Genomic DNA, 16,787 nt, shown 5'->3' on the forward strand with positions numbered 1-16,787 from the left:
GAAAGAAAGAAAGAAAGAGGAAGGAAGGAAGGAAGGAAGGAAGGAAGGAAGGAAGGAAGGAAGGAAGGAAGGAAGGAAGAGAAAGAAAGGATCAAAACTATCTGGTATTGGCTAAGAAATAGAAAGGTGGATCACTGGAAAAGTGTAGACATGCAATACAAAACAGTAAATGATTATGTTTGGAAAATGTGAAAATTTAGGTTTTGGAATAAGAATTCAATTTTTAAAATTATTGGGAAAACTGAAAAGCAGTCTGGCAGAAATTGAGCATAGAACAATATCTTATATTACCAAGATAAGGTCAAAATAGATATATTACCGAGATATAAAGGGAGATATAAGAAAACTAGAAGAACATGGAACACATTACCTATTATACCTATGGATAGCAGAATTTATAAAACAAGTGATAGAGAACATTGTGAATTGTAAAATGGATAATTTTGATTACATCAAATTAAAAAGGAGAAAATGACAAATGTTGGAGGGGATGTGGAAAATTTAGGACACTGATACACTGTTGGTAGAACTGTGAGAAATGCGGAATTACAGAGAACATTATAGAATTTTGGAGAGCAACCTAGAACTATGCCCAAAGAGCTAAGGGGAAAAAAAAATACTGCATACCCTTTGACCTATCAATACCACTATTAGGTCTGAATTCCAAGATGATCAGTGAAAAAGGAAAAGAACCTATATTTTCTAAAATATTTATAACAGCTCTATTTGTGGTAGCAAAGAACTGAAAATTGAGGGTATGCCCATCAATTAGGAAATGGCTCAACAAGTTGTGGTATATGATTGTGATGGAATTCTACCATACTGTAATAAATGATGAGCCGGTTGATTTTAGAAAAACATGAAAAGACTTGCATAAATAATGAAGAGGGAAATGACCACAACCAAAAAAATTGTATACAGTAACAGCAATATTATTCAAAGTATAACTGTGAACAACTCAGTTATTCTTAGTATTATAACTACTCAAATCAGTTACAAAGGACCTATGAAGGGAGATGCTATCCACCTCCAGAGAAAGAACTGATAAATAGAAATATGCATAGTAGGGCTTTATATACCTGTGTCAAATGGCTGGCTTCTCTGGTGTGGGTTCAGGAGAGAGGGAGGGAGACAGTTCAGAAGATGTAACAAAAAACTAAATAAAATTTTTTAAAAAGAGGTTACTTGCTGATTAGGAATAGCAAGGTGGCACAATGGATAGAGTGCAGAGCCTAGAGTAAGGAAGACCTGAGTTCAAATCTAGCCTCAGATACTTGCCAGACCCTGGGCAAGTCATTTAACTGCTGTTTGATGTGAATCATGTGTTTTCTCATCCTCATTTGGTAATAATAATAGCACCTATCTCCTAGAATTGCTGAAGAATTGAATAAGATAATTATTGTAAAGAACTTAGCACAATGCCTGGCACAATAAAGTACTATGTAAATATTAGCTAGCATTGTTATGATGGCATGGAAGTAGCAACGAGTAACAAAGAGTGTGTGAACTCTTCTGGGATCAGTATGTTGGGAGACAGACAGAGGATGGCTTGTTGTATAAAGTGAAGTATAATCTACAGGTAACCTCATAATGAAGGGGTTCTTTACCTTTAAAAAATGTTTTATTGATATCTTCTGTTCCTTATATCATCACAGTTATCCCATGTATCCCCTTCCTTTCCCATCCCAGAGAGCCATCCCACATAACAAATAGTATTTTGTAGAGAGGGGAAAAAAATTCAACACAATTGATCAACATATGGGAAAAAAATCTGAAAACATATGTAATGTATAACACCTGTAGACCTCCTGCTGGTATAAGGGGTGGGTTAAGGCTGTCTTCTCATATCTCTTCTTTTAAGTCATACATGAGCTTCATAATTTTGCTACCTTTTATTTTGATTTTTTTTCCATTTACACTGTTGCAATTACTGGCTATATTGTCTTCTTGATTCTGTTACTTCACTTTGCATCAGTTCATATAGATCTTTCCATGCTTCTCTGTACTCATCACACACATCATTTCTTATAGAATGATACTAATCCATTACATACATGTACCATGATTTGTTTAGCCGTTCTTCAGTTGATGAGCAGCTACTTTGTTTCAAATTCTTAGCTATTACAAAAAAATGCTGCTATAAGCATTTAGGAGTACATGAGGATTCACTCATTATCAATCCCTTCTTTGGGGTATCTTCCTATTCTTCACTTTTTCTATGTCATGGCTCCCTTGGGCAGTCTGGTGAAGCATATGGCTTCCCTTTGAGAATAGTGACTTTAAATAATTGAAGGAAATACTAAATTTCAGTTAGAGGTTAGTAAAAATAAAGGTGTTAATTTTTCCCCATCCAAGCTCACAGAAACCTCCAAAATCCATACACAGACCAAAGTTAAGAAACCTCTGCATAATGCACTTAAATATGTACCACTGTTGATAGTTGAAATCAGATTTCAAAGCTACATTTTGCATCACTAATATTTTCTTGGTTAAACAGGAAAGGGGCCTGGAAAATTCACTACAAGAGTCCGAGCAACATTACCAGATGCAACTTCAAGACCTGGAAGCCGTGATTGAAGGCCTGGAGAAAGAACTGGCGGAAGTGAGACGAGGTATCGAGAAGCAGCTCAGAGAGCATGAGATGTTGCTCAACACAAAGATGAGGCTAGAACAAGAGATAGCGACCTATCGCCGCCTACTGGAAAAAGAAGAAATAAGGTACTTGACTCCATCTTAAGAGCAAAGTGATCAGAACATAAGCCCAAAAAACCTACCCCCGCCCCCAACCATCAGCACCATCACATTCTCTTTATCAAGTTCCTAAGATAATGGATAGAGACAGCATGACATAGAGAATAGAGAGAAGACCTGAGGTCAAGTCCCAGCTCTGACACATACTGGCTCTGTGACTCTGGGGACACTACTTAACTTCTTAGCAACCCTAGGCAGCCCTCTAAGACTATAAGTTACAGGGGAAGTGCCAACCTGCATTGAAAATGGGAGCTTCCTCATCTGGGAGTTCCCTATGCCAGTGAAATCCCAGGTCCAGTCCCTTTACCTAAGGTAAATTATTGTTGTCATTTTTTTCAGTTATGTCCAACTCTCCATGACCCCATTTGTGGTATTCTTGGCAATGATATCACAGTGGTTCTCCATTTCCTTCTCCAGCTCATTTTACAGATAAGAAAACTGAAGCAAAAAAGGGTTAAGTGACTTTCCCAGGGTCACATAGCTAATAAGGGTCTGAGGCTGAATTTGAAATCATGAAGATGAGACTTTCTAGTTAGGAACTGAATTAACAGATGGAAGAATAGGTCTTGGCCCTCTACACGTCAGCAGTAGAAATACTTGAGTCAGACAAAGTAAATGAAATCAGTGTCACATAGATCATTAATAAGGTAAGTAACTCTCAGATACTGCCAAGTATGCCTTGTGCTCAGCTGCCCTCACTTTTTCTCAGGACTCACATGTCTCTTTTTAGACTACTCTGTACACTGCATGAACCAACCACAGAATAAAGTGAAAATGTTAAAAATCCATACATCTCTACTACTTATAATCAAACCCTTATCCCCCAAATCTTGGAAGGTGAGTACAGTGAGATAGTGTGGCCCAGTAGAAAGAAGGCTAGCCTCAGTCAAGGAAACTTGTACTCAGATCCTTCCTCTGAAACACTGGCTCACAATGGGAAACTCATGCAACCTTTCAGTTCCCCAAGCAACTCTCCAAGACTTTAAACTGCATAAGAGCAGTCACTGGCCTGCACTGGCTGAGGAACAAGTTCAAAAACAACAACAAAATGTGAGCGAGTACAATGTGATATTACAACAATGGAAGAACAGCATATTTCTTACCATGACTTATAAGGTAAATCTATGTTGACAAGAAGGAATGATGTTTACCATGAAAGGGAGGCTAAATTCAGTCATTCCCATGAACTGAAATTTCAGTTCAACCACTTACAAGCTAAGGGGGCAATGAAGTTACTTGACCTCTAACTCTGAGAGTGTCCATAAAACAAAATCTCTGTACTTTGTTGGGGTTTTTTTGTTTATTTTTTGTATGTTGGGGTAGTTTGGGGGGGGTGAAGAGAGGAGGTATCTAAGAAATGAACTAATTTACTATTTCAAAACTGTATGAAATGGCTTTAGCCAGCAAATGTCATAAATTCAAGGACCATGCTTACATTACCAGGCCCTTTTCCTTCACAAGATAGAAGATAAATTTGCCTCTTTCATATATATTTGATATTATGATTTAAATCTAGAAGCTTCTCAGGTGAAATTCTTGAGCAATAAACTTCCCATTTGAGTTTTCTAAGACCCCGGGTATCCCCATTTATTTCAAAAGAATTTGATGAAATTTTTCTTTTAAAACCTTCCAAAAATTTATTTTATTAACTTCATGTATATATGTCTTTTTAGATATCTACATGTGTGTATCATTAGCAGACATTTATTAAACATCTAATACATGAAATACTTAATGAAGCCTTCAGAAAAAATATTAATGAAAATTTTAAAATTGTAAAAAATGTCCAGAGTTGTGTATATTAATAAAGTCCTTGTCATTCAGTCCTTGATTAACTAATCTAATTTTTTTAATCACCAGTACAATTCTTTTCATTCTTTTTTCAGATATTACGGTTCTATTCAATCTGGGAAAGAAGATATAAAGCCTACCACAAGCCGAGTAGGCTTTATCTTACCTCCAGGTGAGTTTGCTGATATTAGTAAATCACTGTATGTAGTGGTAGTCACTGTACTGGTATAGTGGCTAGAGTTCTAGATTTAGAATCAGGAAGACCTGAATTCAAATCTTACCTGACACATATTAGCTATATGACCCTGGGCAAATCACTTAAGCTCTCTTAGTCTTACTTTCTTCCTCTGCAAAATGAGGATAATAACAATAATCTACTTCATAGGGTTGCTGTGAGAATCAAGTAAGATAGTACAGATGTAGTGCTTTGCAAACCTTAAGATGCCATTACTATTATCACTTAGCATTTAATAGGGGTTGTTGCATGATTTGACTCTGAATATTAAAAACAGCAAGTAAAAAACGCACGATGTAAATTAATTAATATAGCCTCTAATAATTATAAATTATTATTTAATTGAATGGGCCTGGGATTCATTGGCAAAGAGAACTTTGCATGTAAAAATACCCTCTACCAGATCAACAGTTGCCTGTAATAGGGATTCCTTAGCATTTTGTGTGTGACCTGGACCCCTCTGGCAATCTGGTGAAGTCTATGGACCTCTTCAGAGAATAATGTTTTTAAATGCATAAAATGAAAAAGAAGATTGTAAAAGAAATTAGTTATGTTGAGATACAGTTATCAAAAACAATTTTTTAAATCAAACTAACAGACCCCAGGTTAACTTATATTCTTAGAGATTTGCAAGGTGCACTGAGAGTTTAAGTGACTTTTCCATGGTCCCACAACTAAAATTCAGCAAGCTTTTATTAAGTAATTAACATGTGCCAGTCACTGTGTTAGGCACTAGAGATACAAAGACAAAAATAAAAGTTTTTACAAAAAAAAGCTTATGTGCTCTTGGAATAAACAATATAAACACATATACCAAATATATACAAATAATGTTGGGGGGAAGGGAGTACAGAAAGACACTATCATCTAAGGGGTTAAGGAAAGAAATGTGCATGTCCAAAATAGCACTTGGGATCAGGTCTTCCTGACTCTAAGACCATTCCCCCTAATCTATTATTCTAAGCTGACTCTCATCATTTAATGTTTTAATGAATAATAAGTTTCAATATCCAGTAAATGTCACATTCCTCAGAAAGTGTCTTTTTCAACAGAGGTCATACACAAACGTGAGAAAGAAAAGGTAGAAACTGTGACCAAACAGGCCATCTTAAATGGAAACATCGTGAAGGAAAGTACTGAAGCTCATGGGACCATACAGTAAGAAAAACTATTTTTGCAGCACATAGGGACTGTAATGAGGACCAGATCTATGATTTCAATGTCATAGGAAACTCCTGGGTGAAGAAATTCTCTCTACCAATGCAGGCCATAAGCTTCTCAGTTACTCTTACAGAGTTGGCTAAGGCATGGAGATGTTAAACGAGTGACTTGCAAAGAAACAAAAAGAAATTTAAAAAATTTAAATTTAAAGTATTTAGCTATTTAAATAAAAAATAAATGAATAATCCCCAGTAATGAAAATAGTTTTAATCTAATGATTTTCCTTATTTAAATTCATTTTCACTTTCTTATATTAAGCTAATATATAAAATTCTTAAATTAAGCTAATATAGCAAATTTTAATCTGAAATAAATATCTACTCTTTCTAATAATACTCTGTTTACAAGTATATTTCAACTGAACAAAAGCTCAGATATAATAGGATTAACCCTTTTATTTGTTATTTTTCCTGAAAATACAACCTCAGAACAGAATTTACATGTTTTGCCTCCATAGAAAGCTAGTCATATCCTTCTCTACAAAAATACCCTAGATTTCCTACCTCACCCCATGTTTTCCTACTGTTCTCCATGTTTCCAATGCATTAATTGTCTCCTTAATACAAAAAGATTTAATTTTTCATTTCAGGACTGAAAGAGTGGACGAAGTTATTAAAGAATGGGAAGGTTCTTTCTTTAAAGATAACCCACGATTAAGGAAAAAATCTGTTTCTCTACGATTCGATCTACACTTAGCAACCACAGATGAAGGGTGCTTACAGACTAAACAGGATAATCTACCCGACATAGAGGTCAGGCTCATTATGCGGAGGTCATGCAGCATCCCTTCTATCAAACCTTCAACAGGAGCTAATTAATCCAAAGACTGTATTCAATGGGATTTGAAAATAACATCCAGATGAATCTAGGTGGGCCACACTGTCCCCTTTGTGTCCCCAAATATTATTAAAAGGAAATATTATTAAATCATTATGTTAACACATATAATGAACGTGCAGTTCTCTTTGAAAGAGAAAAGGATAAGGGAAAAAGTTTTTCAAAATCCAACATCTGATAGTTGTTTTTGGAGGTGAATTTTTCTTTAATCGAGCGATACTACTTATTTTGTTTTATTTATTTCCCAAATATTGTTTCTTTCTCCCAATTCCCCTTCCAGTCCATATACAGGGGTTTTAAGAATTAAGATGTCTCAGTCATACCTTACATTTTCACCCAAATTGCGTTGCAATGTTTGGACCCCTTGTTTTGACCAAGATAATTTCACACTTTTTTTCCTTTTCCTAATCGGTGTTATAAGGGTAGCAATATCCACTTTATTCATCACCAAAAATTTCTGAAACTTAAAAGGGCTTTCTTTTTTTTTTAATCCCAACCCATGATCAGCCATTATATACCTAAACCCTGTTTTCTATCTACAAAAAAAAAGTTAACAACCTTTTTTAAAGGAGAATACACTATTCACCTGGCCAGTAATTCTCCTTTGGGATCAGCTATGTATATGTATAGAAAAGAACAGCCTACCCCAAATGAGTTGTTTTCCACAACCAGCTTTGTCCAACCTACAAGAATACACCCTAAGCCTAGTTCTACAGTTAAATAATAGTAATCTACACCTGCAAAGTTTTGGTTTTTGTTGTCTTTTGGACTTCCAAAGAAAAGTCATTACCCACAAAGCACTGTATTCAGTGTGTTGCCAACAGAATTTATAGCCTACACAAACAAGGCAAGAAAAAAACAAAGTGAAGAAATGGTTGCTGTAGTTACCAGAAGTGGTTAAAAGAGAACACAAATAGTTATCTAAAAGCTCACCACCACCACAGTTTTCTCCTCTACAAAATTAAATGTAAGTAATGTCAAAGTCCAATAAGCACCTCAGGTTGGGTGCTCTACAGAGTAAAATACTCTCACAACCTGTCTTTGACTCATCTGTAGAATCAAGATATATCTTATTGTTAAGTCAAGCTAGGAGTTCTTTGCAAGATGTTTAAATACAGAAATTGTTTAAAATGTAAAAATACAAACAAGAAAACATACCCATGAGTAATAACCCTTTTTAAAAAATAACAAAACTTGCTTAATAGAGTTTATTTCAGGGCTTCAAATATTGAAAATCTATTTACACTAATGTTCTACTCACTTGTTTTTAGTCAATAATCATGGTTGAATTCAACTGGCCATACTTCTCCAGTCAATGGATCACCATTTAAGGGCTACAGATTTGTCAGCATTTTAGTAAAGCCTTTATAGTATTTCCCATTTCTAATTCAAATCTGAAAACGCACATTTTAGCTAGGGAAAAAAACATATCTTTCACATGGTAATACAGGGATATTAGAAATTTTAATTTTTTTCTTTAAATCAATTTAAATTTTTGCAAATTTAGCTTCTTCCATTTGGTGAAAAGAGATGTTGCATTTCGCTGAGAACACAGCAGTCAGTTAAATGTTTATCAGTGTATCAACAATTGACCTAAACTTGCTGTTATACATGCTGATGTCCTCCTTTTGTTTTATTTTATTTTTATTTTAAATGTAACTCTTCAGGTTCTATAGCTACTGTATTACTAGGCAGCAGAAAATCATGATAAACTACGTATCTAGTGAAATTTCTGTTCGGTGCCCATGGCATTGTGAATGTCCTTAGTAACTTTACTATGCAGCTCTCTGTGCTCATAACATGTACATTTTAAAATACTTGAATTTGTAACAAAGTTTGACTTGCTTGGAGGCCTTTTAAACTGGAATGTGAATTTACCAAAGTAAGTGATATCACTGCAATAAAGATGGCAGAACATGAAACCCAATCATGCATTGTGTTCTAGTTTGCTACATATTTCCTTCATTGCAGAGATCATAGATTCAGATCACAGACTTTAAGACTCAAGATGATTCATGTGAACCATAGATGCAGAGCTGGAAGGGACCCTAGATGTTATCTAATCCAATCCCCTCATTTTGTAGTTGAAAAAACTGAGGTTCAAGCCGTGGTCTATTGGTGAATGTTTAATAATTAGCTCTTAAAAAAAAAGTATGCACAACAATCTGAAGTTTAGTCACCATTATTAACATTTTCCCCATCGCTTTCTTAAGTCTGGACAACTCAAGTTCTGATCTGTATTGCTAATTTCTGAGGTGTAAATGCTCATGCTGAAATGCACAGGCCGATGTAAACGCATACCTCTGGGTCCCGGGAAATTGTGACTTGTCCATGATCACACAGGTAGTAAGATTACACAAGAAATAAGGGCAGAGTCAAAATTTGAATCCAGGGTCTCGGATTCTAAATTCAATGTTCTCTGCACTATGCCATGATGCCTCTGAGAATGAATCCCTCCTAGAAAGGACATAGGACCACAAGAGAAGGTACCTCAAAGATCTAGTTCAGCCCTTTCATTTTATATGTAAGGAAACTAATAGCTAGGAAGGTCAGGTGAATGTCTAGCACACTGCCTGTTCCATAGTAGGCAATGAATAAATGTTTGTAAATTGATTGATTACCCAGGATGACATAGGAAGTAAATATCAGAGGCATGATCTGAACCCAAGTTCTTTAATTACAGTCTTTGTTCACTATCCTATTTGCTGGGCACCCTCTCTACATCTCTAAAAGCAATGTTAAAAAAATTCATTCAGATTATACATGAAAAATAACTGTAACAACAGAGAGACATAACAGTTGTCAATAGGTTTGCTTTTTGTCCATATTTACTTTCTACACTTTACTGGTATCACATTCTACCAGATATTCCTAAAGGAAAATAGAAGGAATGTATATGGGATCCAGTTCAATTCAGTCATCATTATATGGTACATAATAGATGTTTAATAAACACTTGATTGTTTGCTGTATCTACTATGTGCCAGGTACTAGAAGCTGGGTATATACAGACAAAAATAAAAACAGCCCCTGCTCTCTAGGAGCTTACATTCTATAGCAATGGAAATTAGTACATATCAATATTCTTCTAAAATGTTTCAAACCTCCAAGAACATTAGATTATCTTCCTTTTGTAATGAGAATGGGAATTTGAAGATCTTCCCTGCTCCTTAATAGACCTAGGGGGGAGTTTGAAGACCTCCCCTGCTTTGAAAGTAAACTCTGCCCCCTGATAGGTTGAATGTAATCACATGGAGGCTGTAATGGAGGGAATTTGCTAAAGGATGGAGCAGAGCCCACAGGAAACTTCCCTGCTCTGAAGATAAATTCCATCCCCTAATAGGCTAAATGTGACTATTCACATGGAGCCTGTGGTGGGAGGAGTTTGCTGAAGGGAAGCAGAGCCCACAGGAAGCTGGTAGTCAGAGCTAGCCAGAGGGTGGGCGAGGGAGGAACTCAGGCAAAGAGATAGAGAGGTTTGTGAGTAAATATTGATCTTGTATTGGTTTGTGGGAAGGCTGAAAGATGCTGTAGCTCTCAGCATTATTATGGCTTCTGAATATCTTTGGTACTATGATGGAATTGGCTTGGTGGTTTGGGGATTCAGTTTTCTGATGTCTAAATAAATGCTTCAGTTCTATCCTCTATCTGGAGAGTTTGGTATAGTTTGCGATCGACCGTCATGAGATACTTATAGTCACGGTCTTCATCGTGATCATGAGTGCTGTAAATATTGCATTGGTACTACACCTTCCAAAAGCATTAGCTTTGGGTTGGGTAAAATTTGGGGCCAAAAAAAATGAAGGAATTTGGTTGATACTGACAATTGGATGTCTACTAAGTTCATATCAGACTTTCAAATACTAACAGAAAAAGACAGCATTTTCTAGACAAAAAGCAATTGCCCAATTTGATCTGTGCTCTAAATACTAAAATAAATCTAGATTTACAGACTAAATCCTGTAAGTTTAGAAACTCACCCTAATGCACAAAATACTTAAGTCAATTTGAATCTTTTAAGTTGGAATACTACAATACATGAACCCAATTTCAATGATATATCTATGCATACAGAGTTGTTGTTTTTACTACATATATTGACATATATGTCAATTTTTGTGTTTTGTGTTGCCAACTAGCAGTCACAACTCCAAAAGATATGTGCTGTAACTTATTTTATTATAAGAGATATCAGAATACATGAATATCTCCAGTACTTCTTAAACTGTGGGTTGCAACCTCATATGGGGTCATGAAAAATCTGGCAGTAATAAAAGGTTTCTGAATGCACAAGGACCAAAAATTAATTCAAAATCAAACACATAAAGAATCCAAGGTATTTCTGACAGCACTTGCCCATGCTGCATCAGGCAATTTCACTGCAGCCTTGGTTCTGAGCACAAAGCATGTGCACTTTGCATTGCACATACCCTCAGATCATGCAATACCAACAAATGCTACCAAAACGCAAAAGTTTAAGAAGTGCTGCTCTGTACCAAGTATGAAGGAGCCCAATGGTGCTGTCAAAACCTTGGGTATTTATGTGTTACAGCAAAAATGAGTGGTTACATGGGAGGAGAAGGAGCAGATGGAGGAGGATGAAGAGCTCCCTCTGGGAACTGCCAGACCATGGAAGCAGGATATCCTTGCTTATCTAAAAAGTCTCAGCTGCACAAACAGTTTAACAATCTGATGCAGATTGGCTGGAGCCTTAAGGATACTGAGTTCACTTAGTCTTGAGAGTCTCAAAAGAACACTGTTATGTCAGCTCAGGGGGGTTTCATCATTGGCTCATTCTGGGCCTCTTGTTGTAATGTAATGCCAAGGAAAGGCAACTTCCCAAGGTTCAAAATACCAGCATAGGTGCTCTCCATTTTATTCAATGACAAACCAAGAACAGAGAAGATCAAAACATGACATCATTCAAAATACAGCATTTACTAAGTGTGATTAAATAATCTCCAAGTACTACCCCACCCCAGGACCTTCCATTCATTCAATCAATCACAAAGTCCCTGTTCTAAATACTACTCCACCCCTAGGCTGTACTTTCATTTGGTCCATCACAAAGCCCCTCTTCTCAAATGGAGATTAGTTTCCAAACATAAGTAAAGTACATTCATTTGTTCAACCATAGAACACAAAAAGGTCAAAAGTTCCCCACCCCTGGATCACAATTGAATCTACCCCAGAGTTACATCAAGTTTAAGCACAGCACTTAATACCCAAATGGAGGTCTTTTCTTCATCTTGACACTAGGCAAATTCTCAGCAATCTTAGTTCCTGGGGAGACAAGGCTTAGCAAGGCCACAAGATACATTGCCAGTCTCTTCATTAATTCATCCTCTGTCTGCAGAACAGCCCTAGAACCTCTGAAAACATTAGCAAAACCCTCTGCCAGGATTTCTGTAAACATACAACAAGAAAATCCTTCTTCAGGGCTTCTGAACCAACAGAAAGGTTCCCAGACCCCTGCAACAACAGCACTGTCCTTCACCAGTGGACAGTATTCACTCTCTGTCTGTAGGACAGTCTCAGTAGCTCTGAACCAACAGAAAGGTTCCCAGACCCCTGCAACAGCAGCACTGCCCTTCACCAGTGGACAGTATTCACTCTCTGTCTGCAGGACAGTCTTAGTAGCTCTGAACCAACAGAAAGGTTCCCAGACCCCTGCAACAACAGCACTGCCCTTCACCAGTGGACAGTATTCACTCTCTGTCTGCAGGACAGTCTCAGGAGCTCTTAGACAACAGCCAGGTTCCAGGACTTCTTCAATAACAGGACTGTCTTTCACCAGTGGACAAATCTGGCAAAACAACATCAAAACAGACAGACAAAGTACCAGCAAAACAGCCATGTCTCCTCAGTCCTTGGCAGCTCCTGGGACAGGTCTCAAAAGTCCAGGGCAATCAAAGTGGCACTCAGCAATCCTCTCAGTCTCTCTCTGCCTCCACGAGGGTGCTGCTTCCAAAAAGTTCTTCTGCCTCTCTCTTGTGTCTCTCCAAATCTACGTCACCAGCTCCTCCCAGTTCAGGACTTTCTTTTCACATCAACAAGTCCATCCCACAGGTGGGATTAACAAGTTCTGGGTTTTAACACAATCAATTTGAAAACCAAGCCAATACAGGGGAATCTTTATATTCCATTACTATCACACTTGTATACCCTGAGTCCAGTACCTCTGGAAAATAGGGCAACTAAAAAAAACAAGTTAAGTTAGCTTCAGGATCATATACACAGTACACACTGGAAAGCAGAATCTGTGTCTCATATTATGAAGATCAAATGAGATAACATGTCAAGTACTTTACAAATCACAAAGCACTATATAAATGCTGGCTATTGTTATCATTATAAGTGTAAAAATCTTACACTTGGGTTCAAAAATCATCTTCAGAAGTATATGATGGGGAAGGCATGGTTAGAGAACAATTTGTCTGACCAAGATCTAGGAGTTTTGGTGAACTGAAAGCTCAATACCTTGCCAGTGCAATGTGGCTGCTAAAAAAGTTGATGCCATGTTGAGCTAAAGCAAGGAATGCATCACTTCCAGCAATAAGGGGGTGATCATGCCACTCTTCTCTCCCCTGGGCAGACTGCATTTGGAGGGTTGTGTTCAATTCTAGGAATCATGGTTTAAGGACACTGATAACTTCTAGAAGAAAGAAATCAGGTTTGTGAGCCACAGAGCAACCAATGGAAAAAACAAGTCATGTTTGGAGTGTAGAAGACAAGACTTAATAAGAACATGACAGCCATCTTTTTGAAGGACAGTCATATGGGAAAGTGATTCATTTTGTTCTGTTTGTCTCCAAAGGGCAAAACCGGAGGAATGGATAGAAGTCAAAGAGACAAATTCAGATCTGATATCTGAAAAAAAAAAATTTGTTTTTCCTTAACAATCAGAGGTACTCCAAAGGGAACAGGTTTCCTCAACAAAAAGTAGAGGCCTTAAAGCAGAAGCTGCATGACTATAATCAAGAATGTTATAGTGGGAATAGATTCCCTTTAGGTGTGGGTTGGACTGACTCTAAAATTCTGATTCTGTGACCTTCAATAATTCAAGATTAGTTCATTAAAGATCCATGATTCATTAGGGCAGGTCCTCCATCCACTGATACAGACTGCAGATCTTCTGTGATTTGATAGATGGTCTTTTACTGTGTGGGGCAGCTAGGTAGTTACAGTCAATAGAGTGCAGGGCCTGGAGTAAGGAAGACTCATCTTCTTGAGTTCAGATCTGGCCTCAGACTCTTACAGCTATATGACCCTGGACAAGTCACTTCACCCTGTTTGTTTCAGTTCCCTCATCTATAAAATGAGCTGGAGAAGGAAATGGCAAACCATTCTAGTATCTTTGCCAAGAAAACCCTAAATGGGGTCATGAAGAGTTGGAAAGACTGAAAAACAACTGAATTTTTACTGTATAGCCAAAACTTTCATCACCCTGTGGCCAACCTTTTGATAAACATCTCCAAACTTAGCCATGTTGGTCCCCAGAGGGCAGATATATGCATAGTCTATTGACCAGGTCATTCTCAGAACCTTTCTAGCTTGGTAGGAGCTGCCAGCACTTGTTGCCTCCATAGCCCTAGAGAATCCAGAGTCAACTTCATGACAAGGTGGAGCACCAGAATAGAATTTTAGTAGAGAATGGAATCATTGAAGAAAAATTTATTTCAAAACCCTTTTTTGGCAGAATATTTACAGGAAAAAAGATGTTTTACAAATTATGATATACAGACGGAATAGACCATTACAGCAAATGTAAGGAATGGGGAATGTGATGAATTCAAAGACACATGGTTAGACTCATATGTAGCAATACAGAATAAAGAAAGCTGAGCCAAAACAACAAAATACGCAATGTCTGCACCAATGTATATAAAGATAACATGGAGAAGCAATGAAACGCTGTTCAGTTAAAACAGCCAAAGTGAGAGCACAATGAAAAAAAATTGAGGGTGCCTTCCCTCCTTTTCATTAATAATCAAAGCCCAATTTTTTTCAGGGAATGAAGTCAGTCGACAAGCAATTATCAGTACTTGCTATGTGTAGGGCACTGTGCTAGGGCTATAAAGAAAAGCAAAAAAATCCCTGTCCTCAAAAAGTTCAACTTTTTTTTTTAAAGCAATTGGGGTTAAGTAACTTGCTCAAGGTTACACGGCCAGGTGTTTCTGGGTGGGTGCTAAGTGTCTGAGCCCGGGATTCAATCTCCAGGTCATCCTGACACTGGAGCCGGTGCTCTTACTCGCTGTGCTACCTGGTCGCCCCTGAAAAGTTCAACATCTAATGAGGGAGGAAATATACAATTAAGTAAGAAAAAAATAGCTAAATGCAGTATAAATGGGAAACAGTCTCAGAGGGAAGTCAGTGCAGGATGGGGGGATGGGAAGGGAGGCAGAATCCTAAAAAAGGCCTCTTCCGGAAAAGTGGGATCTGAGCTGAGTCTTAAAGGAAGTCAGAGAAGACAAAAGGTAGATCCAAGAAGGGAGAACATTCCAGGAACAGGGGACAGCTAGTGAAAATGGACTTTATAAAAGGGCTTATTTTAGTGTTTGTTGGGAAGTAACTGTTGTGTAAAAACAAAATAGAGCAATAAATTTATTCTTAAAATTAAGCAGATAAGGATAGCAGATGGATCTATGATTTTACTAGTTTAGGGAACCCTTCAATAAGGAAACACCCTTTACCAAAGTATACTGCACTTTCTCTGCAAGATATAGTCTTAGAGAGGTCCCTAGAGGAGTGATGGGTTAAGTGATTTATCCAGGGTCACAAAGTCAGAATAAGTCAAAAGCAGGACTTGAATCTAGATCCTGGCTCCAAGGCCAGCTCCCTATACACTCTGCCATACTACTCAAAGTCAATACAAATTTTTTTTTTAATTTTGAAATAAGAGTAAATAATAAATTTTGCAGCAATAATTATTATTTTTCAAATTAACACAATATTTTTGCAATCATCTTAGGTCTTCCTATTCTTTCATAATATTCAGAATTTACATTAAATCCCTCATGTTAATTATTTTAATTAAAGCTTAAGAAGTAGGAAGGATTCAGATCCCCAATTTAGTTTAACTAAGTCTGAGTAACACATGCTTATTTTGCATGCCAAGATTCTCTTCTAAGTACCTTCTGTCACCTTCCTCACAAATTCTGATTTTGCTTTTCTTATATTGCTCAAAACACCCCAATGATAAATAGCCCCTACTCTAAGGCCATCAGTCACAGCGATCATGCCAAAAAGCCATACCTTTAAGAGATAGTTTTTTGCTAATTAATGGGACAAGAAAAAAAAAAACTTGATTTGTAAATTTATTCCCAGTATTCTATGCAGGCTGCGCTGCCAGGGGTGGGGCACTTCCAGCTGAGGCCATATATAGCCTTCTAGGTCCTCAAGTGCAGGATCCAAACCTCACAGAATAAATCCCCTTAATAAAAAGGATTTGTTCTGTAAAACTTAGACTCAGTCAAAAGGCTGCATTGGAGGACCATAGAAGACCACACATGGGCTCATAGCTCAAGGTTCCCCACCCCCGCACTGGATAGATATATATATACCTGAAAGACTATGTAAACAGAATTTCTGGACATCAGATCATAATTGTAAATGCCCAGTTCTTGCTATTTGAAGGAATCTTTAATAAATTGAACTTCCAACATCAGTATTCCACAAATCTAAATTTGCATATTTTGGATTTCCTTAAAGTAAGGAGACACAGCTAAATTTTGTCAACACAGTTAATTATCAAGTACTTTTAAGCCTAGTTAGGTCCATTGCTTGGATTAAATGGGCTTCACAAAAAAAAAAAAAAAGGCGAAAAAAAAAAATTAGGCCACCCAGGCAATACTGGAATAATATGCCCTTTTTTGGGAACATTTAAGAGAAAGCTCTTAAGTGGAGGCCAGGTACCTTAACAGGAGACACCCAAGCAATCAGGAGGCAGAGA

The 16,787-nt window shown here is 37.2% G+C and overlaps 1 protein-coding gene across 2 annotated transcripts in view; it reads left to right on the forward strand.

The window, feature by feature from the left end:
• Window positions 1-8,761, forward strand: part of KRT222 (keratin 222) — a 19,540-nt gene extending 10,779 nt beyond the window's left edge. For both annotated transcript variants that reach the window (XM_069074206.1, XM_069074207.1), the window contains exons 3-6: window positions 2,498-2,718; window positions 4,638-4,714; window positions 5,830-5,935; window positions 6,588-8,761. In XM_069074206.1, the coding sequence (XP_068930307.1) occupies window positions 2,498-2,718; window positions 4,638-4,714; window positions 5,830-5,935; window positions 6,588-6,816 (633 nt within the window). In that variant the 3' untranslated portion in view covers window positions 6,817-8,761. The remainder of the gene's footprint in view (window positions 1-2,497; window positions 2,719-4,637; window positions 4,715-5,829; window positions 5,936-6,587) is intronic.
• Window positions 8,762-16,787: the final 8,026 nt, after the last annotated feature.

The sequence above is a fragment of the Petaurus breviceps genome, unplaced genomic scaffold, assembly GCF_028583685.1.
Source record: "Petaurus breviceps papuanus isolate PSGF00001 unplaced genomic scaffold, PetGlider_PUasm1.0 90887, whole genome shotgun sequence".
NCBI classification, from domain to species: Eukaryota; Metazoa; Chordata; class Mammalia; order Diprotodontia; family Petauridae; genus Petaurus; species Petaurus breviceps.